This window comes from Zea mays, chromosome 4 (assembly GCF_902167145.1).
Source record: "Zea mays cultivar B73 chromosome 4, Zm-B73-REFERENCE-NAM-5.0, whole genome shotgun sequence".
NCBI classification, from domain to species: Eukaryota; Viridiplantae; Streptophyta; class Magnoliopsida; order Poales; family Poaceae; genus Zea; species Zea mays.
The window spans coordinates 3,155,245-3,179,586 of NC_050099.1; the positions used below are offsets into that span (position 1 = coordinate 3,155,245).

The 24,342-nt window shown below is 45.9% G+C and overlaps 2 protein-coding genes and 1 long non-coding RNA gene across 4 annotated transcripts; 1 reads left to right on the forward strand and 2 right to left on the reverse strand.

The window, feature by feature from the left end:
* Positions 1–2,310: 2,310 nt before the first annotated feature.
* LOC118476850 (laccase-15-like) lies at positions 2,311–6,186 on the reverse strand. Its single transcript, XM_035967153.1, has 6 exons — positions 5,922–6,186; positions 5,690–5,841; positions 5,338–5,585; positions 5,136–5,255; positions 2,922–3,971; positions 2,311–2,804 (listed from the first exon to the last, which is right to left on the reverse strand). Exons 1-6 carry the CDS (start codon positions 6,057–6,059, stop codon positions 2,668–2,670), a joined length of 1,845 nt encoding a protein of 614 aa, XP_035823046.1. The 5' UTR covers positions 6,060–6,186; the 3' UTR covers positions 2,311–2,667.
* A 5,601-nt stretch (positions 6,187–11,787) lies between these two features.
* Positions 11,788–12,559, reverse strand: LOC118476851 (Bowman-Birk type trypsin inhibitor). The gene is made up of 2 exons (XM_035967154.1): positions 12,391–12,559; positions 11,788–12,279 (listed from the first exon to the last, which is right to left on the reverse strand). Exons 1-2 carry the CDS (start codon positions 12,461–12,463, stop codon positions 11,975–11,977), a joined length of 378 nt encoding a protein of 125 aa, XP_035823047.1. The 5' UTR covers positions 12,464–12,559; the 3' UTR covers positions 11,788–11,974.
* A 1,225-nt stretch (positions 12,560–13,784) lies between these two features.
* On the forward strand, positions 13,785–23,517 carry LOC118476852 (uncharacterized). 2 transcript variants are annotated; one of them, XR_004857649.1, is made up of 4 exons: positions 13,800–14,250; positions 14,327–14,452; positions 15,026–15,144; positions 23,220–23,517. It is a non-coding gene; the product is annotated as an uncharacterized lncRNA (long non-coding RNA). The 2 variants fall into 2 exon arrangements; XR_004857648.1 differs by lacking the exon at positions 23,220–23,517 and having other exon boundaries at positions 13,785–14,250; positions 15,026–16,494.
* Positions 23,518–24,342: the final 825 nt, after the last annotated feature.

The following is a 24,342-nucleotide window of genomic DNA, read 5'->3' on the forward strand; positions in this document are numbered from 1 at the left end:
TGATCTGGCGTCCTATTTTTTATTTTTTGTTCGCTGGCTGGCGCGTGTGAGCGTGGGAAGTTAAAACACACGGATAAGCTCACACTTAAATATAGTAGAGATAGAGCTTTAGGCTAATCAAGCATATATCAACAAGCATATGCTTGAATCGATCTTTTAGGGGGTGTTTGGTTTGCGGAATCACTCCATCCAAAATGAGGTGGTGCATCATGGATTCATTCATCAAACTTGGTGGGATGATCTAATTCTTTATATTAGTACTAACTAACTATGATCGAGGAATGAGGTGGTGATATATAGATCAACTCATTTCATTCCACAAACCAAACAAAAAAAGTTAGGAGTGAGAAGATGGTAGACTAGCTTATTCATCAAACGAAACACTCTATTAGTGGATAATGTAATGGTAGCATTGTGTATGTGCACAAATTGTTGCACCCTAATGTGGTCATGTGGATATCCTACGGTCGGCCTACCATCTCACAAGTTAACCCATGTACCTATCCCCTAACTAATTCATTAGGGGCTTAGGGCTCATCATCATATCATAATTAATACATATTGCATGGACGCGCGAAACACATGTGGATGGGGCATGCTCACGTGAAGAGACGGTGCGGAGACCCGGCCGGCCTCCACTCCAGGTCTTGGGACCATGCGTACTAGACAATGCACAAGTAATATATAAGCCAAAACATATGTTACATGCATGTGCTCATATATATACCCATAACTTTATTCTAAAGGAATTATATATGCTCTCTTGGCACAACGTTTAGATTCGACGAAAGGTGCATGCATTTTGTGTACATGGACTATATATCGTGTGCGTGCATATGCAGCTGTAGTGTCGTTATTGAAGCCATATGCGTACGTGATGCTGCCGTGGATGGAGAACACGTACTGCCATAGCCTGTCTGTGGTCCAAGCTTGAGACTTTAGCACAGACCCAATGCAATACAAGTGCATACATGCAGAGAATAATGACGACGATTCGTGAAACACATGCATGCACTATTAGCAGGCATGCATATAGATCTAGGCGGAGAAAAAAAAGTGTTGCTCTCTTATATATTAAAATTGAAACAAATTAAAAAGAAAAAAATTGTTGCTCTCTTACGATCAACCGATAAAAACTATATATGTACTATCTCTTTATCCCTCTTTCCTCTCTATCATACTATATGCCACGTGTCTTTCCGTGAGATTTGATGGTGTTCTATATAGCCTTGTCGATGCTAGAGGACAACCTTTGTGTGCTCCCCCCTCACCACCCAAACGAGTGTTTGCAAGTTCTACGAGCGAATAATAGGATCAACACGTCGGCTTAACCGGTCTCTAGATCAGGTTTCATCAGTCTACTATATGTTCAAGCTTACAAACGTGTTAGCCCCTTATTTGTATGTAATCTGAATTTCTTTGGGCGTCAATATATGATTCTCAACCATCCAAATGTTCAAAACGCCGTGGGATTCACATGGGGATGGGATAACAAAAGAATCACTGTTGTATTGAAATACGTGAATATATATGCATACGTGCCTTACTTACTGCACTTAAACTTGTGCAAGCGCCGCTGCACGCCGGCGCCGGCTGCGGGCAATCCCCTGCATGAGGTCGTCTTCTGAATTCTGACGACGGCCGGCATGCTGATATGCTCGTCGTCCTCGTCGTGTTTTACTACTGGTGTTTCAGGAATAAAGAGCCATGCATGATGCATGCTATATATGCTCTCAAATCACTGTTGCATTGGTTGGTTTTCAGTTACAATAAATAAGAAGCTGTAGTTAGTTCGAGAGGTCCTTCTAAGGCTCTGTTTGGCACAGCTTATTTTCAGCTTCTTCATAAATTTAAGTAGAATTTCTGCCAAACTGCTAGCTTTTGCAGCAGCTTATTAGTTCAGCTGCTTCTCAAAATACACTAAAAGCAACCAACAAGCAGAAGCTGCTTTTCACCAGCTTATCAGATAAGCTGTTTTTTCAACAAGCAGTAGTTGTGCCAAACAGGACCTAATTTGTTCCCGGCATCTTCGTGCATCTGTTTGTGCCATGCATTTTGTATTTTAGAAGCCAACAACCATGATTATTCGAAGATATGCATAATTTTATTTTGTTTGTGCATAAAGAGGAAGGTGGACAGGGGAAGAAGAACCGTAGAAACTAGTGCATTAATTAATATGATTGTATTTATTCAAGCAACGAAGGTAGGTAGTTTTAACACGTTAGTTGGCAGCAGAAGCTAAGTGTGGCTGATAGCAAGTGATGAGTGTGTTTATTCTCGCGGGCGTCGTCATAACCTTTGCATTGAGCTGGTGTGTGTGACAAAGTAGAGCTATATATTAGCTTAGAGATAACATCGTAGCAAATACATATATCATTTCTTATTTATAGACGCATAACAGACATAGATGCATAACATAGAAGCACCATAATAATGAATATTTGAGCAAGCTACGTACAAGATTGATACAGACACATTTTATTTATCTCTAATTAAGAACACATACATATATTATTAATCCATAAGGTAATTGGTTTATTATATATATATATATATATATATTCAAAAACTACTAACAGTGAAATTAAGGCAAGACTACCGAGGCTTCACTTTTCTTAGTTTTGATGAGGTAGCATTGACTTGACACATGAGATTATATATCTATCGTCATGGCCTTCCGTCCAAGAAACCTGGTGGTGGTGGAGGGAGCGATGTATTCGTTGTTGGCCCATCCTCTACAATGAACACTGCAGCCATGCCCATCGCCAAATGAAACTCAAAGTGGCAATGTATGAACCATGCACCTGTGCATGCATGACAAACAAAACAAACAATGAATTAGATCCTTAAAACTAAGAAAAAAAAAGATTATGACTGGATTCCATCCGCCCTTCAAAGAATCTTAAAACGTACGTACGGACCTGGATTGTCGGCGACAAATCTGATGGCCGCCCAGCCAAGATTCGGTACGAGGACGGTGTTCTTCCTGGGCGGGTTGACCAGGTTGTACTTGGCCTCATCCGTGGCAGCGTCGTAGTTGCCGATCCCCTGCGCGAGCACGAACATGTCGTGGCCGTGGAGGTGCATGGGGTTGGAGTCGCTCTGCAGCATGGCGGTGCTCTGGAACACGACGTCCACCACGGCGCCGTGCCTGAAGCGCCGCACGGCCGTGGCCCTCCGCGTCGGCTCCAGCCGCATCTCCTCGGGCCCGAACGGGATCAGCGCCGGGTCGGTGTAGTTGAACGCGCTGGGCGGCCGGTCGGGGAGCCCCGCCGTGCCCACGCCGCCGTTAGCGCCGCGGCGGCGGCGGTAGTAGTGCGCCTCGAGGAGCGGCGGCGCCGCGGCGTCGGCGTCGTGGAACGAGACGTTGTTCATGTTCGCCACCACCATGCTCTCCGGATGGTCCCCTCTCTTGCAGGACCTGCGCCCGGGGAGGCGGCAGATGGAGCCCAGCCCGAGCGTGACGAGGAGCCGCTCGTCGGCGCGCGCCGGCACCCGCGCGCGCTGCCGCTGCCGCTGCCGGAGGCCCGTCAGGTTGCCGTGGAAGTAGAAGGACTTGATGGTGTCGTGCTGGTCAGGCATGTCCGGCGCCACGGCGTCGTCGTCGTCGACTGGGCTCGACTTATTATTCCTGGTGTGCTGGTGCTGGTAGTACCGCACTGTCCCTCGGGTGGCGAACTCTGGCGTCTGCGTGTCCGGCGGAGGCGCCTGGATGGGCTGCGCGGCCATGTAGTACCTGCCGGTGCCGGGGGCCGCGTCGGCGACGACCAGGGCGTCCATCGTCTCCCCGGGCGCGATGACGATGACGTCCGTGGCGTAGGGCGTGACGTAGTTGGCGTCGGCGGCCACCACCGTGAACTTGTGGCCGGCGATCTTGATGAAGTACTCGGAGAAGAGCGCCGCGTTGATTACTCGGAGCAGGTACGTCTTGCCGGGCTCCACGTCCAGCACGTAGCCATCTTCGAAGACGCCTGCAAATTTGATGCATGGTGCCAATAATAAGCAGCATGATCACCATCGTTCACATTTTCTGGTCGGGAATTATGAAAGTGAAAGATTTGTTTTTTAACCTAGGATCTTTTGTTTTAGGTAATGGAGAACAAATAAGATTCTGGGAGGATGTGTGGTTGGGAGACCAACCACTCATGAGGCAATATCCTTCACTATATCATATTGTGAGACAGAAAAGTGATACAGTTGCGTCTATCTTGAGGTCAACCCCCCTCAATGTTTCGTTTCGTAGGACGTTGCGGGGTCATAACTTATCTTTGTGGTATGACCTTATTAATCGGGTGGTGCTCACTCCGCTGAGCTCTAATAGAGATGTCTTTAAGTGGAGGGAAACATCTTCTGGTCAGTTCACGGTGCAATCAATGTATCAGGCTCTGATTAATAACGGTCAAATGTTTAATCACAAGCTGATTTGGAAACTGAATTTACCCCTAAAGATTAAAATCTTTTTGTGGTATTTGGTTAAAGGGATTATTCTAACTAAGGATAACCTCATCAAAAGAAATTGGAATGGGAACAAAAAATGTGGGTTTTGTAATACTGATGAGTCTATTCAACATTTGTTTATAGAATGTCATGTTGCTCGCCATATGTGGAGGCTGTTTCACTTCTGTTTTGGTATGAGTGCACCGAGGTCTGTTCGTCATATTTTTAGTACGTGGATCACCGGTATTGATTTAAAAACTAAGCGTCTTGTTATTACAGGTGTCTCAGTGTTTTGCTGGGCTATTTGGATAAGTAGGAATGACTTAGTTTTTAATAATGTTTCAAGTTTTACTTATCTGCAGGTTCTTTTTAGAGGTACACACTGGCTTAGATTCTGGGCTCAGCTACAAAAGGATGAAGCTGATGGAGTTTTAATAAAGAATGTCTGTCGTCGCCTGGAATCGGTGGCCATGCAATTTTGTGTTAATTTTGATTGGAGGTTTTCTAATAGGATTGCCTTGTAATCATCTCACTGGTTTTATTAAGTTTAAAGAACCTTTAGTGTGTTAGTGTGTGGCTGTGTGGAGGGGTATGTCCCTTCATTGAGCAGTGTGATATAACAATTTGTGTTGGCCCTAACCTCTTTTGAGGGGAAAGCCGGAACTTTCTCTCCATTATCAAAAAAAAAAGGTAGGTACCGGAGCAGTTGAAGAGATCTCCAAGCTTGCCGTTGATTGTGGACCCACTGGAGAATTCGTCGTAGTGACCTCGCGTGAAGTTCCTGTCCACCGCTGCAAGGTCCTTCTCCCACCATTCGCCTGCCACGCATATATATGAGAATGGGGATGAAGAAGAAGACGACCAAGAAGATGAAGAAGAAGAAGACGACGAATAAGAAACCTATGAGAATGGGGATCTCCTTGTGAGGCTTTGGAAATGGATAGGAGGCGGCGCCGTTCCGGGGCCGTATGATGAGAGCGCCGTAGACGGTTGCCCGGAGGAAGGCGTCGTGAGCGTGCCACCACAGGGTGCCTTCCTGGCCGGCGACGTCGAACCGGTAGGTGAAGTTGGCGTTGGGCGGGATGGGACGCTGGGTCACCATGGGCACCCCGTCGTTCCAACAGTTCAGCAACTGGTACACTCCATGCCTGGATATTTGTTGACATGAGATAAATATATATATATATATATATATATATATATATATATATAAAGGAACCCCAAAAATATATATATCTATATATATAAATACCAATGGATCGTAAGGTTGTAGGGCGACATGTTAACGACATGCACCGTCACCGAGTGCCCCTCGGTGACCTCAATCGTCGGCCCCGGCAGCTGCCCGTTCACCACAGTGACCGGAATCTGCTTGCACATGCGCGTCATCTTCACCTGGCTCACCTGCTCATCAAGAGGTTAGTTCCACGTACGTATATATGATATGAGTGCATGCATGCATGGTCGCGTCAAGCTGATCATACCACGAACGTATGCTCGACGGCGGCCACCGGCAGCATGGACGTGGCGGAGAGGACGACGATGGAGATAGCTACGACGACGACAGCGACAGCATGCGCAGCTGCTGCCGGCAACGACGACGACAGCAGAAATGGTTTCATTCTGTTGTTTGTTTTGCTAGCTGCTCTATGTATAAAGTTTGTTTAAACTGCTCTGCACTACGTCTACTTCTACGTGATGTAGTGTGATGAGCAAGCAATCTGCTTCAAATGCGGTGTGACCGTGTGAGTAGATGTGTGCATGTTTGAGCTGAATATATAGCAAGCAGCTGCAGGGGCAAGCAAGCATGGTAGCGTACGTCCTCGGGAAGCAGCATGCATATGCATGATCTATATACGAATAAAATAAATAGCAACCTGATCTGGTCAAGACGAAACTAGTAGTAGCATTAGGGCATGTACAGTGGTGTTTAATGTGGGGGCTCTTAAGGTGTTTTAGGGGGTTATTTGCAAAAAAATCTTAGAGCCGTCTCTCCGTGAAGAGACGCCTCTGGCTCGTAAACCAAGTAACAACAGACGCCTCACTTCTCATTGTACGAATTTGTCGTCTGTTCTATCGATCTGATGCTATACAAATACATTTAATTCTGTATTTATTAATAGACTATGTTTATAGACACTCTATTGTACAATAGAGTCTCTTAGTTGTCTCCTGTGCTTGGAGAACCGTTTTGGTGTCTCTCCACTGTACATGTTACAAAAGCCACGTTGAGCGCAGTTACCTTTAATCACAATTGACTTCGGAACTCGGCTCAACGTGGCTTTTGTAACCACCACCACCATTTGACGGCGCCACCAATCACTGATCTTGTCGTCCCAAAAGGACCGATCGTATCCTTGCGTATCACTGTATTATCAACTAGTCAGGTGTATATGTGTGTGTTTTATATATCACACAGATAGATTTTATTTAAACAGAATAGTTGTTCAAACACGTTTCAAACTTTTATAAACTTTTATAATAATCTGTGCTCTATTTGAACTAGCCGTTGTGTTCAATCTCAACGCGTCTATCATGTAACCTATATACATGCATACATTTTATATGTCGAGTGAGAAACCATAATTCTAACCTCCGCGCCATCTCTCGTGAGGTGGCTCAGACGGCACCAAACCTTAGCCACCGTCGCCCCTTTCTCCTCCCATCTCTGCCCTGCCACCACCAGAGTGAGCAGCCGAAAGTCTCGAACGGCTTACAAGGATGGTGGCGGCATGGTCCTCTTTGTGTGACCCGAAATAGTTTAGCTCAGCCCAAACATAGCCTAGACGGTTTCCACTAGGCCCATATCGGATCTATGCTAAAAGAAAGAGAACATGGATCTTGATCTTCGTTTTATGGTTTTCTTTGCAATGCTTCTATATTCATGTGGGTATGATAGCTAGAGAGGAAGCTCTAAACATACATCACGCAAAATATTAGTTATCTAAGTCTTCAAGTGGTGCTTTTGTTTGTATCAATTGTAGATTTTAATGGATGTTAGTTGTATGTAATCCGCAGTATCAAATCTTCAAGCACGATCTATCTAGTCGTGTTGTGACGTGTCATACGTTGTATCTAAGTTTGGGGCACAACACGACACAACTATTCAACTCGTGGCGGCCTGACCTTTTCTTTCTTGCCAGACTGGTGCTTCAGGCTTCTATTTTCGAGCGCGTGGTGACTGAGTAGCCTTAAAGGGCCTGCCTCAAATTTTCAGATGTCTAGAGACGACCTTGTCAAGCTTTACGGCGCATTCTCTATGGGCAGGAATTTTACAGCAGCCTTCTAAACTCCTTTCGAGGTAATTAAGATGGAGAATTTTTTGTGTTTGTCATGCCTAATAAGGTTGAATTTTCTTTAATTGAAGTGTCAGCTTGACATGTGAACGGAAACCGTGTTCACCACGGCGCTTTAATTTGTTATTTCTGTACCATTATTCATGGTACATTGTGCATCGACTCATGCATGGGTGAAAAGAAGGCGAAAATAAAGATCGATTGAGTTAATTATTACCGCATATTTTTTATCTGTTTGAAAGTAAAGATGAACCTAGCAGCAAGAGAGAAGATGGTGATCGATGATACTAAGATGGATATATAAATTCTGACCTCTGGATTTAGATTAGATAGACGATGTTTATATCGCATAAAAACAAAGCAAAAAACAGGCGCATGTGATTTGGCAATTCCCTGATTACCGCGAGACGGCGGATGCAAAGACCAGGCGTTGGCAGTTGACCATTCATGCATATACGTGAATATATTAATAATAGTAAACTATAAAAGAGTCCAGATAATTAGGCTGTCTGATGACATGCATATGCTACGACGTACATCGGAGGCTAGGGTTGTTCGATGATGACTTGGTGATCGAGACTGCAGGAATTATTCCCCCGGTTCATCTAACATACAGCAATGTTCTTTCTTTTGATTCAAGAACTGACATTTGTACTAAATTTTGTGGGATGTAAATAAACCGATCGAGGCAGGAATTATTCAGCTATTAGCAACTAGATTTGTTTATATATGCATGATGTTTCGATGTCAACTCACCGGCAGGTCAACACCACCGTGTGTCAGGACTCTGAATGGATATAGATTATAGGACTATGAAACAAACAAACAAAAAGAAAGAAAGGAAGAAATGGACAAGTCAGAAGCTAGCTAGGTGGCCGGAGGCGGTATGGTCAAAGTCATTGTTATCTGCGTTACCACTTAGCTTTTTGGATGTCACGAAAACTTTTTTCATTGTCAACCTAGCATACATAGCTCCATATAATAAGCTAGCCAGTAGTAGCAAAGAATACTTCATTTATGCATTCATGGATCTATGTGTAGTTAGCAAAAACACACACATGTCTGTATTCTTTGATTCTATGCTTATCGAGTGCTTCACTATTGGATGCAACTTGCAAAGACTGACTTCCAGCTCCACACTTGGCAAAGTTAATTTCTTTGCCGAGTGTCATCTAAAACACTTGGCAAAGGCGCCGCCTCCGTTACCGGGCGCCGTGACGGCCGCTTTCACTACCGGAATCAACATCTTCGCCGAGTGCCGGAAGCACTCGGCGAAGCCTTAAAAACACTCGGCAAAGGCTTTGCCGAGTGTAACACTCGGCAAAGAAGGCTCGGCAAACAGTGCATCGGCAAAGACTTCTTTGCCGAGTACTTTTTCTCGGGCACTCGGCAAAGATCTTTGCCGAGTGTCAGGGAGCACTCGGCAAAGAAAAGCGACCGTTACGGCGCCGGTTGACGGAGACGGTGGCTTTGCCGAGTGTCAACGGCGACACTCGGCAACGAAGATATCTTTGCCGAGTGTCCTCCTGGCAGCACTCGGCAAAGAGCCCGCCAGGGAGGGTCCCCATGTCAGGCTCTTTGCCGAGTGTCCCAATTGGCACTCGGCAAAGACGACCTCTTTGCCGAGTGCTAGCGACATAACACTCGGCAAAGAACCTAAGCCGGTGCTCAGGTCTGTGCTCTTTGCCGAGTGTTATGACCCAGACACTCGGCAAAGAGCCTCTTTGCTGAGTGTTACACTCGGCAAAGTGACCAGTATGTACCTTTTTTATTTGTTTTTTGTTTTCCATCCACACAAACAGAAGATATCACATATATATCACATATATACATCACAGATATCATCACAGACATAAATAGCCAACACAAACATAAAACCGTGACCACAAACATAAATATTCATCACAAACATAAGTGTTCAACACAAGTATTAAACACAAACATAAGTCTCAAACGTCGCAAGCTCTCACATAAGTATCAAACAGAAACATAAGTATTATACATAAGTTATGAAGTCTAAAACAATGACTCATGGAGGTGGGCGGTTTGGCCGGGGTTGCGTTGGGCTGAACCCTTCCGAAGGGTTGTTGGATGCCGCCCCAGATTGGCCCTGCACAGAGAAGAGATAACATGTGTTATACCAGATGCATTACAAACATCTAACTACAATATTGATACTCACAGGAGTGTGGAAGACAGTAGGGTCAACTGGGGGGAACAATGGAGGTGGCGGAGCGATGCCCTGTGCGGCGCCAAGGCTCTGCATGTACTGGAACATCTCCGCCATCCTCTGATCAGCCGCCGCCCGCTCCGCCATTATCCTCGCCTCCATCTCTTCTAGTTGGGTCTGTAATATTACAAGCCAACGTTATAGTAACTCAAAGACTAGGTATATAACTAAAGGAAGGACGAGTTACAGAAGCACTAACCTCGAGTTGCTGTATGCGACGACTGTATAAGAGCTCACCCTTGCTATAATCACACTAGGTGAAGAAAGGGTACAACCGGAAGAGAATCATGAAGATGAGTTCGAAGTGGTCTAGGTCGTCGTCTCCCAGTCAACTATGATTACGGAGGATCATTGTCGTCATATGATGTATTTTATCTAGCTATTTAGTACAGAAATTGTATAAGTAATAAAGATGTGGCATTGATTTATGTACCCTGAGTCATCATATGTGTTAGACTTGATCATGACACACACGTAAAATGCATTTGTCCTTAAATTCGGGTGTTACACCACCGTACCAATTAGCTCGATGGCATCACTTTTGTAAGTTGTTCGCTTAGTGGAAATCAAACTGTTGGTCTATGACAGTCTTGACTTTGAAACTTTCTTTTTATTTAGTTTTTTTTAATGGTTGCTCAGGACAACAATCATTCGATAAGATAATTTAATTGGCTCTCATTCACCTCGGTATAGTCGTTTTTTCTCGGTCCTTTAATTTAAGTCTGTCTAAAGCTCAAAAACTTGTCGATACCATGTCATTGGTGCTGATTACTGAAAAGATAAAAATAAGGGAAGAGATAGGGTATAGATTATGATGAGCCACCACATAGTTGCCAGTGGACAGGCCTTTCTTGTAAGGCTGGTGTTTTGGTAGTAATCCAATGTGACAAAAAAATTAGGTTTCGAATACAAAGCAAAACAACATCGTACATGATTTTCGGTGGCCAGGACTCAGCCGCCGAAAATAAGAACTTATTTTCGGCGGCCAGAGCTTAGCCACCGAAAATAACTAAAAATAAGCTTATTTTCGGTGGCTTATGACACGACTGCCGAAAATAAACTTATTTTCGGCGGCTACTGACAAAGTCGCCGAAAATAATCTCTTATTTTTGGCAGTCGAGCACTGACCGCCGAAAATTAGCCTTTTAAACGGCTGGTTCCTTTCTTCCTCCATGTTTCCTCTCGACGCCGGCTTTCCTCTCTCTCCCAGCCCCCGCCCTGGCCGCGCAGCTCGTCCCGCCGCTCCCCGTCGCCCGGCAGCCGTCGAGCTCTCCTCCCGCCTCCGCTCCGCGTGCCGAGCCCTTTTCCATCAAAAGGTTCTTTTGGTGAATTGTGATGTATTTGTGAAAAATTATGATATTTTGTGTTAAATGCGTGTAATTCTGGAATTACTATTTCTGTCATGATATTTTGATTATATTGTCATTGAAATTGTTGCTTTTTATATTTCTTTTATACCCTTTCTCTAAAATTACTTATTTTCGGCGATCATGTAACGGCGGCCGAAAATAAGCCTGACCAAATTTCGGCGGTTGAGCTCTGGCCGCCGAAAATTAGTAGTTATTTTTAGTTTTTTTATTAAAAGATATAGTAAGATATGTGTTTTTTAGAAATAATTTTGCGATTGAAACATTATTTTTATGCCAGCACAAGTATTTATGATGCCATCGGTAATTTCTGTAAAGAAAAAAAAAACAGCGCCTATTCTTGCAATACAAACTGACAATGGACACAAAAATTACATGCCAGCTTGTTCCTTGACTTTAATTCGTATCGACTTCTACTTATTGTTTCTGTCTCTATATGTTGGTCACCAGCATCGTATGAAGCAACACATTTATTTTTTCAAACTTAAGAAAGTTGGACATACAATAATTATTACAGAAATATTAGTTTATTTAAGGAGAGGCAGCACGCATCAACAGCGGCAACATTTATTTGCTTCTTCTCAGAAGCGGCACCCGGCAATGGCATGCAGATCGACGAGGATGCATGGCATGCATGCATCCTTCTACTTGGTGCTAGCGCTACACATAGAAGCAGCTGCGGCGGGAGTGCAGCGGCGCTCGCAGAAGTTGACGAGGATGTCGGCGCAGCGGTAGGCGTGCACGGGCGGGATGTCGACGCCACCGTCGGCGGTGTACCTGATGCACCGCTTGCACTCTGGGTGGCACCCGACCATCGAGAAGTCCAGGCATTGGCACTGCGGCGGGTAAGACAATTTGCAGAAACCGCACTCGTTGCAGCACGGCCACGAGCTCGTTCCGGCGGCGTCCACGGCGGCGACTGCCGCCCCTCCGTCTTCCTCCTCCGTCCCTGCATGCCGTGGCCGCCATGCAGCAAATAAGACAACGTGCATATGTGCGCGTATACCTTACCAAGTGATTCTTCTGTGGAAAAAAAGTTGAAGGAACAAAAATCACTCACCTTTGCTGAGTGGCAGAGCTGCAAGGACGACGACGATAACAGCCAGTGTGACGAGTAACACCCGAGGCCTCATGGTCGCTTCTCTCCGCAACTTTGTTGCTTTAATTTCCTCCTAGCTTCCTACTGTGTAGTAGTATTGATCGACGACGGAGACCGTATGAGGCTCGAGGGCTTCTTATAGGGTGGGGGGGGGGGGGGGGGGGGGTGGGGGTTCGTCGAATTGTTGTTGAGCACCATTTGTGACACTGAGTCAGTCTAAAGATTGTTCTTATGGAGACCTTGCATGAACAATGATTATTGTGCATCCATGAATGATGAGAATTGTTAACGACGACGAGACTTGCATTGGAGAGGTCATATAAAAATAAATATACAGTACAGCAGTTCACTGGCATGCACTGCACTTAACAGTTAGAAAACTAATTAACCTAGCAAGCATGCAGCTAGCTAATTAATTTTGGGTGGTTGTGGTTTGGTTGATGAGCGCACGACCATCAAGCAGACTTCACGTGTACTAACATGCATGCATGTCTGACCTGGTAGTGTGTGTGACCCTACAAAATATTGTATCACCGAATACACGTGCAATTATTTCACCGTACCTGCCTCTCGATCTCTTTATTAATTTGACCAGCAATCTGGCTAAGTAGTTTAGCTACATGTGATCACACTATGTCCATCATATGGGCTGACGATGACAAGAACACAAAACTATAGCCTATATATATATATATATATATATATATATATATATATATATATATATATATATTCTTCCATGTACAAATAAATGGGTGACTTTCTAGGAGCGGATCGGGGCACCTCGGATCTATGGATATGAAAGGAGAGAGATAGAGACAAAGTTGAGACAGAGAGATAGAGATGGGTTAGTTTATCATCATCAGTAACTAGTAGCTAACACGACTTATAGCAAGTATAATAGGGTGACGTAGACGGGCTGCAAGATATGCCACATTAGATTTATGGTGGTGTGGAGAAAAGAGAAATGAAGATAATAGAAGTGAGCTACTCATTAGTAGAGCATGCTGCTCACGGACTCCAAGACAGATTGTGAGAGAAAAAAATGAACTAATTATTAAATGCACTTATGTACAAGTTGCGTTATCGTATGACTAGACTTTTAGTTGACTATATGTGACATGGCAATATTATAAAGCTCATTGTGAGGTATATTATTAAACTTGCTATTAGCCCATAACTGATGGAACCTGAACGTCCACAACTCCCATCCGGATCCCCAGCTATGGGAGGTTCAGGACTGCCACGTCTGTATGCACTCAGGGGCGGAGGGCCCATTATGGCCCATTATGGCCCAAGCCATACCAAAAAAAGGTCCGTCGAGCGCCGGCCCAGCTTCCATATCGCACATTCGCGCTGGCAGCCTGGCGCTAACCCTAACCCTCACCGCCTGGCGCCTCACGAACACAGCCGCCTGCCGTTGTGCCCAGGCACTTAGCCTTCCACTGCCCGCCGAGCCGTCGAGGCGAGACCGAGCCTACTGCCGCTGGCCGCTGTGCCTAGCCTTCCGCCGTCCGCCGAGCTGTCGAGGGGAGACCGAGCCTTCCGTCGCTGCCCTCTGTGCCCAACCTTCCGCCCTTCCGACCATGCGCTGACGCCGTCCGCGGTCCGTCGTTGTGCCGAGCCGCCGATGTGCCCACTGCCTAGTGGCCCCAGCCGTCCGGCCTTCTGTGCTGAGCCCGCGAGCCGTCGTTCGTTGCTCGTCTGTTGTACCCAGGCGGCCAGGCGCCCAGCCCTCCAGCCACGCGCCCATGCGGGCCACGCCACGCCTGTGCCTTCCGCGGTCCGCCGCTGTGCGCATGTGCCTTCCGAGCTGTAACAGTAAGCAAAGCAAACAACTGCTTGTCTGTTGAATAATTTGATTGTTTGAATGTTGATGTTTGTCACAAACATGCAGAGTTGATATATTTGGAGGATTGTTCAAAGGGCTTCATCTTCAAAATATTAAGAAGACATTTCAAAAGAAGAAGGATAGGCAAATACAACTGCCTAGAACTCCGAGACATATATAGCAAATTCTGAGGTATGACAGTTACATATTTTGTAGCAATTTATTCTTATTTTAGACAATGTTCTATTTCTTTATATATACCGTGAGTTGTTCTACAAGTTGATTGGTTGTGTGCTAAATATTATACGGTCCAGTTGTGTAGAGCCATACCTAAATTTGTTTCCGTCCTCTGCCACTGTATGCACTCCTAGCCCTCGCTCTCTGCTCAGGCAGGGAGCCGGTGCTGCCACGTGGCCTTTGACGCATCGTGAAAGGCACTAGGCATAGCCTGACACGAGTCTCTGGCGTGGAGCACCCACATTTAATACTGGCAGGAGGCACGCCTGTTTGCACAAGTCCACAAGTCACTGACGGCGTGCGCCCCGTATTAAATGTAAGCGGCTAGTGCTGTTCGCAAGGCCTGGGCCGCACCTAGGGATGAAAATTGTTTTCAAAAATTCTATAACTAGGACTTCATAATCGTATCGTTTTCGTAAAGACAATATCATTACCGTAAAGTGACAGACACGTTACCGAGGCAAAGACCATTGACTCTGTGTCGCGTATGGGTGGTTCTCATCATAACCTCTACTATTTCCACTACAGAGACAGGTGATGGAGACAGGCGGAGGGGACCGGACGTTAAGCTCTGGGGACGAGCACTCTCGAGTCCACCTAAGTTAATCTACACCCACAGCAATACAACTCACACTGGAGTACGGGCGGTAATCTAAACCTCTGTGTGTTCTTGTGTTCATCGAACTTATCAGATAAATCGTAGGCTGCTCTCTGGTCTTAGGATTAGACAGGTGCATCCCACCAACCCGCTGTAGTTTACTCGCACAACTAACACATAGTACTCCTACATTAGACATCAATATCCCATCGTGCCGATCGGTCCATTGTCCAGTAGTCTTCCTTCCTCCTTCCCTCCCTCACACACGCGCCACAATCACAGGAAAGAGATTGATCGAGGACGCGTACAATACAGTAGGTTACATGCACATTCACAAAATTCAAGTAGCAGCAGCCCACATGTCTCTATCTCGCCCGGGAACCTCGGCCACGTCCATCCCGTCCCTGCATGTATGTGTTTCACGATCAGCCTTGGGGAATTGACGAACTGTCTTCATTAGTCTCTGAGCACATGTAACATATATATGCATGTTTTGGTTTATATATTACTTGTGCATTGTGACAATAATGTACGTGGTCCTAAGAGACCTGGATGCTCTGTCTCTTCATGTGAGCATGCCCCCCATCCACATGTGTTTCACGCGTCGTGTTTTACGATATGATGATGAGCCCCAAAGCCCTTAGGTGCGTTTGGTTGCGAGACATTCAGAATAAGCCACTAGCGTCCTCTCTCGTCTCTCTAATTTTAAGGGATAACTAAGATAACACTGGGATAGTCATATTCCAACCCTTGACCCTGAACCAAACAATCTTAAATATTCCATCCCCGTCTCGTCCTGTCATTAATGTAATCAAATGCATCTTTATAGTGTGTTTGGTTTGTGGAGTCACTCCATGCTTCATGAGGTGATGCATCATAAGTTCATTCCATCAATTTTGGTAGAATCAAACAACTCTTCATTTATATACTAATTATTAGCTTATGAGGAATGATGTGGTGATGGATCAACTCATTATATTCCACAAACCAAATAAAAAAGTGAGGAGTGAGAAGAAGATGGATCACTTCGTTCCTCAAACCAAACACACTATTAATGAATTAGTTATTATGGGATAGGTACATGGGTCTATGCTAATTGCTAAGTTGTGAGATGGTAGGCCGACCGTAGGATATCCACATGCATGACCACACATCATTCCCGGCCCCTATATATATATCGCACATGGATGCAACAGTTGTGCACATGCACAATACTACCCTTATGCTTCTCTGTAATATTTTTTTTGACACCACATCATCCACTAAAAGATCGATTCAAGCATATGCTTGTTATTTGATTTATATACTTGATTAGCTTATGGCTCTATCTCAACTATATTTAAGTGTGAGTTTATTCGTGTGTTTCACCTTCCCACGCTCACGCGCGCCGGTCAGCAAACAAAAAAATGAAAAATAGGACGTCAGATCAAATCCCTACCCCTTAGAAAGTTTAGGAGGCGCGAACCAAACAGCCTCTTAGTCATCTAGTCACCAGCTCGTTTAAAGGATTTTGAGTCAGACTCTTTTCATTTTGAGTCACGAGCTGCGGTCCAACAACGCGTGAGGCTTGAGCAGAGACAAGTATGGCGCCTATGCATGGACCAGCTGGGCTTATCGTGAAACACATGATGCATGAAACATGAGGACGATGGGGTCATGGGGACATGCATGCATGTCGTTACGTTCCTGCCAACCAACCACTGCATAATGAACACGATTGATCCAATTAAGATATGTAAGGAGTGTTTGGTTTGATGGATCAACTTATTTTACTCCACAACTTATTCCATTCTACAGACTAAAAAAATGATGAGTGATAAGATGATAAACTAGCTTATTACTCAAACCAAACACCTAGTAGTGTTTGGTCATGAAATCACTCGACCCGTGAGTTTCGTGAGGTTGCACATCATCAGTTTATCACCATCCCATGAATTTTGGTAGAAACAATGATACATTCTTCATGCATATAGTAATATTAGCTTGTGATAAAGCATTTGGTGATAAATCAATCTATTCTATTTTACGAACCAAACAAAAAAAGGTGCGAGAAGAAAATGAATCACCTCGTTTATCAATACAAACACACCCTAGATAAGGCTTGGCTTGTTGCATGGTTTTGATTTACAGATGAAATTACATTTAAGCAAAATATTGTTTTAATGTCAACACATCCCAATAAAAAGCTCGATGGCAATATTATTTTAAAAAATACTGATAAGAAGACATACATGATACGACTCTTGTGTCAAAGGACCTAGTTACCCTCCCATAGTAGTCTAGATCTGTTGTACATGACAGAGGATGATTTTATTTTAGTATGAAAATGTATATTGGTGGCACACTATAAATAGGTATATAGTACCACTACTACAGGGTTGAGCACTCGTGCACCTAGAGTCTATCGCTTTCGGATAGCAGAGCATTCAAAGGTCGCTTCATAGAACATCCTTCGTGGGTCTTGTGTGGAGTCTCCAAATGTACTATGGTTTGTAAGCTCAATAATGTACTCTTTTGACCCTAACATCTCAAAGTTGCGAGTGAAAGGCAAGAAGATAAATTATGTGTTTCATTTACAATGATTCATCACGTAGAAGTTAAATTGTCCATCAATATCTATTGGTTTCACTTCATCCCCCTTTCACCTTCGAGCCCTTTGAAGGTAGTAGGGAGGATGAACCTTGTCTTAATAGTGTTGCCCTGTTATGGTTTCTTGTAGGGACTTTGACACGTACCCAACATTTGGCACCCACCACCGGTGAACCCACTTACCACCACTATTATGCCTCCACAAAGGCGTGGGATTAATGTTGTTGGCTCTACTATATGGATCTCGAAGGCCGAGGAATAACACACAAAAGCTACTCATCGGCCTGAAGTCACGCGCCGAAGACATGAGAAAAGAAAAACTCTAAAACAACCACCTCAATAAGACAATGTTGATGAAGAAATCGAGTGTCTCCATGACATTAAGAGATGTCAAAATCCAAAAGCAAAAGATGCTTCACGTCGCCCACCTTCATTGGCAGACACTACAGGAAACGCCTAAATTTTCGTGGGCCGAGATATTTTCGTCGGCCGGCCCACGAAAATACTGACATTATTTTCGTCGGTCCCTAGGCCGACGAAAATAATGCGTATTTTCGTGGGCCCATCGACCTGCCGACGAAAATACAAAAACGTATTTTCGTCGGTCACTAGGCCGACGAAAATAACGCTTATTTTCGTGGGCCATGGCCAAACCGACGAAAATACATCATTAACCGTACTCTATTTTCGTCGGCCTAGTGAGGCCGACGAAAATAGAGGCCCAACATCGTCGTCCTCGGCCCCGCTCGTTTCAATCGCGCGTCACTCGTTTCACCCAACGCCGCCGCCCCACGCTCGCCCTCCCCTCGCCGCGCCACCGCCCGCCGCCCGCCGGTGCCCGCGCCGACGCGCCACGCCGCCGCCCCGCGCGCTAAGGGAGCCCGCCGGTGCCCGCGCCGCCGGTGCCACCCCGCCCGCCGGTGCCCGCGCCCGCCCGCCGGTCCCCGCGCCGCCGGTGCCACGCCGCCGCCCCGCGCGCTAAGGGAGCCCGCGCCACCGAGCCCACGCTCACCGCGCCCCTGCACGCCGCCGAGGCCCACGCCCGCCCCTGCACGCCGTGCCCCTACCCCTACACGCTGCGCCCCTCGCCCGTGCACGCCTGCCGAGCCCCACGCCCGCCCCGCCGAGCCCCACGCCGCTGCCCGCACGCCCGTCGTCCGAGGCACCCCGCCCGTCCCTCGCCGCGCCGTCGTCCCGCCCGAGGCGCGCTGCACCGCATCGCGACGGCCTCCCTGCGCCGTGCCGCCGCCCACACGCCCGCCCGCTCCGTCGCGAAGGTCTCCCAGCTGCGTCGTCGCCCGCCTCGACTCGCCCGCATTTGCGCCATCAGGCAAGTATAATTGCCGAGGCTCCGAGGTCATTAATTTATATTAGTCATCTTGTCGTGTTGTGATTAGTTTAACTGTTTATTGCTTTAATTCAAATTCATATTTTGTCTCCGAGTTATGTTTTAATGTTTAGAGTTTAGTTTTAATCGTTAACCGTAGCGAACCGTATGCGTCACCCGTTCGGGAACGGCGAACGTCACATTGGCTTGTGAGGTTTGCCGCTCCGGAATTGTCCACGTATTTTGGACAGCCTGAGAGTGTAGGCCGATGCTTGTGATTTGTGATATGTGTCTTACGATTTACGCGGAATTTCGGTTGTGTAACTCAGTTGTTCTCCAACACACCATGTTCAGGCGTGTGCTTGGAGAGCAGCGGGGTTATGCTGCCGAAATTTAGCGACAATCGTAGGCTACACGTCATAAATCACAAGCATCAGCCTACACTCTTGGGTGGGTTTAGGGCCTTTACCTAATAGGGAGTTCACCTAATTAAGCCACGGACGATCGTTGATGTTCTTTGACTTTTGTTTAGCCTTTAAAATGGACGGTGATCGAAGGGTGATGTATGACGGGTGGAGAAAGGATGGGGCACATTCAAATGAATGGATGGGTGTAACAAAGGCTTTTCTTGAGCACGCTTTCAAAGATGCAACTGGTCGTCTAGTGAAGTGTCCTTGCAATCGCTGCGAGAACAAGTGGCCTCAGAAGAAGGAAGAAATGGAGAAACACCTTTGCAAAAGTGGGTTTATGCCGAACTACCTTGTATGGTACCGGCATGGAGAGTCTATTAGACACGTTGACGCGGAGGTGGAGCTTGATGACGATCATGATAGGATGGACGATATGTTGCATGATCTTGGTAGGGAGGTTGAAATGAACGCTGAGGAGCCGGGGCAGCTTCCACGCGATGCTCAAGAATTCTTCCGGCTACTCGCCGCGGGAGAAGAGAGACTGCACGAGCACACTCAGATGTCAGTTCTTGGGACTCTCACAAGACTAATGGCGATAAAGTCGAAGCACAACATTTCAAACAGTGCTTACAACGACATCGTCCAACTTATGGGCGAGGTTCTCCCGGAGAATCATAAGTTGCCAAAGAATATGTACTTCACAAAGAAGATGTTGGCTGGTCTTGGGATGACATATGAGAAGATCGACGTGTGTCCCAATAGTTGCATGCTATTCTTTGAGGATGATGACAAGCTTGACCGTTGTAAGCATTGTAAAGCTTCTAGATATGTCGAGGTGACAAATGATGAGGGTGAATTGGTAGTTACGAAGGTCGCAGCTAAGCAACTTCGTCGGTTGCCTATCATTCCTCGGCTTTCAAGGCTGTTCCTCAACAAGGAAATAGCTCTGCATATGACGTGGCCAAAGAATGGTGTACGTCTCGTCACTGATCCAGACATAATGGTCCATCCGTCGGACGGTGATGCGTGGAAGGCATTTGACGAGTTTGATCCCGAATTTGCAAACGACCCTAGGAGTGTACGGCTTGGTCTATCGACGGACGGATTCACACCTTTCAATACCAGTGCAAGCCCTTACTCGTGTTGGCCTGTCTTCATTGTGCCATATAATCTTCCTCCTGAGTTGGTCAATAAAGAAGAGTTCATGTTCCTTGCACTAGTCATCCCAGGCCCCGAGCATCCAGGGCCAAAGCTGAATATGTTTGTTCGCCCTTTAATCGAAGAGCTGAAACAGTTGTGGAGAGGTGTGAAGGCTTATGACAGCCATACTGAAAAGGAGTTTACCATGCGCGCTGCTTATTTGTGGTCAGTGCATGATCTGCTGGCGTATGGAGATTGGTCTGGATGGTGCGTCCATGGTCGGTTGTGCTGTCCCATATGTATGAATGATACGGATGCATTCAGATTGAAGCATGGTGGGAAAGTGTCATTCTTTGATGCTCATCGACGTTGGACTCCATTCAAGCATGATTTTAGGAATTCGCTTACTGCATTCAGAGGTGGAGCCAAAATCAGAAATGGGCCACCAAAGAGGCAAACTGCACCGCAGATAATGGCATGGCATGCTTGTCTGAAGCAAGGAGAAAATGATAGGTTCCAAGGCTACGGGGAGGACCATAACTGGACCCATATTTCATCAATATGGGAGCTTCCGTATGCAAAAGCCTTGATCATGCCGCACAACATAGACTTGATGCACCAAGAGCGTAACGTTGCTGAAAGCATCATAAGCACATGTTTCGATGTGACTGATAAAACGAAAGATAATATGAAGGCAAGAAAAGACATGGCTGAAATTTGTAAGAGGCCGATGCTCGAGTTGAAAGTAAGCGATAAAGGGCATGAAAGTAGGCCGCGAGCTGATTACTGCCTCAAGCCGGATGAAAGGAAAGAAATATTTAAGTGGTTGAAGAATCTGAAATTTCCAGATCGGTATGCGGCAAATCTGAAACGGGCAGTCAATCTGAAGACCGGTAAATTGATCGGTTTGAAAAGCCATGACTACCATATTATTATGGAGAGGCTGATGCCCGTGATGTTTCGAGGCTATTTTAAGGATGAGCTTTGGAGCATATTTGCAGAGTTGAGTTACTTCTATAGGGAAGTATGCGCAAAGACGGTATCGAAGAGGTTGATGCAGAAATTTGAGAAAGAAATTCCAATTCTTATTTGTAAATTTGAAAAGGTTTTCCCGCCAGGATTCTTCAATGTGATGCAACATCTAATTGTGCATTTGCCTTGGGAAGCTTTGGTAGGCGGACCAGTGCAATTCAGGTGGATGTATCCTATAGAAAGGGCGTTGAAAAAGCTCAGGGCGTCTGTTCGGAACAAGGCTAGAGTCGAAGGGTGTATTGCGGAGGCTTTTGCCCTTAAGGAGATATCTCAATTCTCAACCAGGTATTTCGCTCGAGCCAACAATGTGTTTGCGCCTTCAGTGCGACTTCATGTCGATAATGAATCACCCCAAAGCACCCTTCAAATTTTTGCGAATCCGGGTAAAGCAGTTGGAAAAGGGAGTGTACGTCACATTGAAGCATCAGATTTGAACACGCTAATGCTATATATGTATAGCAATATTGACAGCACACAGGAGGCGTTCGAGTAAGTTTTCCTCATAATTACGTCCATTTTCTCATCTCATAATTTCTATAGTGTGTAATCTCCATGTTTGTAATATGTCCAGCATGTTTGATGAAGAATGTTGGAAATCTACTAGTAAACCTACGACCATCCAATTAGAAAATCTTCGACGTGATGGGTTGAAAGGTGGACCAAACTTCGTGCAGTGGTTTCGTAATTATGTTAGTAATTGTCATTCTCTCATTGTCCATACTTAATCTTTGAATTTTGGACTTGGAAGATATAATGCATATACTAATTACTTGTATAGGTTTCCAAAAACTCTGTGCACCCGGACTTGCAGCAAATGGCACATACCTCTGTGTCCGTCCGAAACTATACTCGCTATGATGTAAATGGATATCGCTTCCGAACCGCGAAATTGGAGAAGAGTCGACCATTGGCAGCCACCACCAATAGTGGTGTGTTGGCAAGTTCATATGTTGACGATGACAAAGTAGTGGACTATTACGGTGTTCTTCAAAACATTGTAGAGTTGATTTTCGATGGCCCCAAAGAACTTAAAGTCGTGTTTTTCGAGTGCGACTGGTTTGATGCTCATAGTGGGACTCGTGTCGACAAGTATGGTAATGTCGAGGTGAAGCATAGCTCTAGGATTCCGAGCAGTATGAGCGATGTTGTCCTTGCAAATCAGGCAAAACAGGTGTACTACCTGCCATATCCTCACCCAAGCCTTAGGGCTTGGTGGGTTGCAATCAAAGTCAACCCACAAGTCGTCGCTCCAGAGAGTGCTGACTACGTGAGTATAATCAGGGACAACGATGATGCTGTTTTTCAACCAGAAGCGGCGTCGAATCAAGACATAGCTCACCGATTCCATGTGACCAATGGAGAAGGACTTGAAAATCTCTGTTGCAATTCAAGCGACTTAATTGAAGAACCTAGGTCAAAGCGCAAACGACCTGTCGTCGTTAGAAGATCAGTAAGGATCCAACGAAATCAAGAGCGTATGAATAAACAACGAGCCGAAGAAGCATCATCGGATGCGGATGACTTTTGATTAGTATGTTTCTTTTAGCTATGTATTCCAATTTCCACATTATTAATTTTCATATTATTTGTTTCATATACTGTGGTTTGACATTAATTTATCTACAGTTGAACATGTTCAAGCATAGGAGATCGAGGAGGAGTGGGGGCAGCGCGGCCAGCGAGGACAGCTCGGGCAGTGGGCTTTTTCAGGGCACCTCACAGAGCCGACAAAGGCAGCAACAACTTCTCGACTGTCTAGACGAAGTGCAGGGTGAGGAGGGTGAGCAGGAGACTCCTCAGCAGGATGCTCATGTGCAGGGTGAGGAGGGTGAGCAGGATGACGAGGGTGAGCAGGATGAGGAGGTTGACCCAATGGGGGCAGGCAGCGCGGGCGACGCGTCAGATGGTTCTACGTCCTTCAGGTATTATTATGCATATTACTTTAATTGATATTAGTTTCTAATCATTTCATCATATTGAATTTACTTGTATACTTAGGTATAAGAAGAGCAATGCGCTTGGTCCGAGACCTGCCGAGAGGAGGCTCATCCGGCCGCATGGAGAATGGTGGGGCTTATTTCTGTTTTGTTAATTTTTTAATGTGAACGTGATTGCACTAGTTTACTTGTTTTATTAATTTTTGTAGGTCATGGGAAGACTTGACTTGGGACGGTACAGGCAGACGTCCTAAGGTGAACGCGGTGTTGGGTAGCCTCTGTCGCTTCTACTACCCTGGCATGGTGGAGCTCAATGGCGAGAGGTTCGCGGCTATGCAGTGGGCTGACTGGGGTCTAAAGGACTATGTCGAGCCAGGGGAGTCAGGGGAAAGCAGTAGCGGAGGGGGAAGTTCGGAAAAAAAAACGAAGGACTTGTCAGGTGGCTGTGTGGGACGAGTTCTGGGTGAGTTTACTTTCGTATATAAGCAATTCATTGAATTATTGCTTCACCTAATCTTACTTTAACTTAACTTCTCCATTGATATGTAGGGGAGGTTCCAATTGCCGGATGACATCGAGGAGGATCAGGCTCAGTGGACACGTGTGAAGAGGCACTTTCGGAAGTGCGCTGATAAGATAATCAAGGATGCCATGTACAATGCTCGCATCGCGGCCGTCAACTACTACTACAAGAAGATAAAGGGTCAGAAAATGAGCAAAGCATTAGGGGCCAATGAGATCTACCTCACAGAGGAGCAGTACCTGGAGAGCGTTGTGGATTGGCTGTCCAAGGACATGGAAGCATGGAGGTG

What these genes read in the sequence shown, in the direction of transcription:
- LOC118476850 (XM_035967153.1), bottom strand. Translation starts at nt 6,059, where the DNA reads ATGAAACCATTTCTGCTGTCGTCGTCGTTGCCGGCAGCAGCTGCGCAT. An exon ending in TACAACCTTACGATCCATTG is followed by an intron (nt 5,586 to 5,689) that starts GTATTTATATAT and finishes ACAAATATCCAG; the next exon opens with GCATGGAGTGTACCAGTTGC. An exon ending in ATTTGTCGCCGACAATCCAG is followed by an intron (nt 2,805 to 2,921) that starts GTCCGTACGTAC and finishes ATGCATGCACAG; the next exon opens with GTGCATGGTTCATACATTGC.
- LOC118476851 (XM_035967154.1), bottom strand. Translation starts at nt 12,463, where the DNA reads ATGAGGCCTCGGGTGTTACTCGTCACACTGGCTGTTATCGTCGTCGTC. An exon ending in AGCTCTGCCACTCAGCAAAG is followed by an intron (nt 12,280 to 12,390) that starts GTGAGTGATTTT and finishes CACGGCATGCAG; the next exon opens with GGACGGAGGAGGAAGACGGA.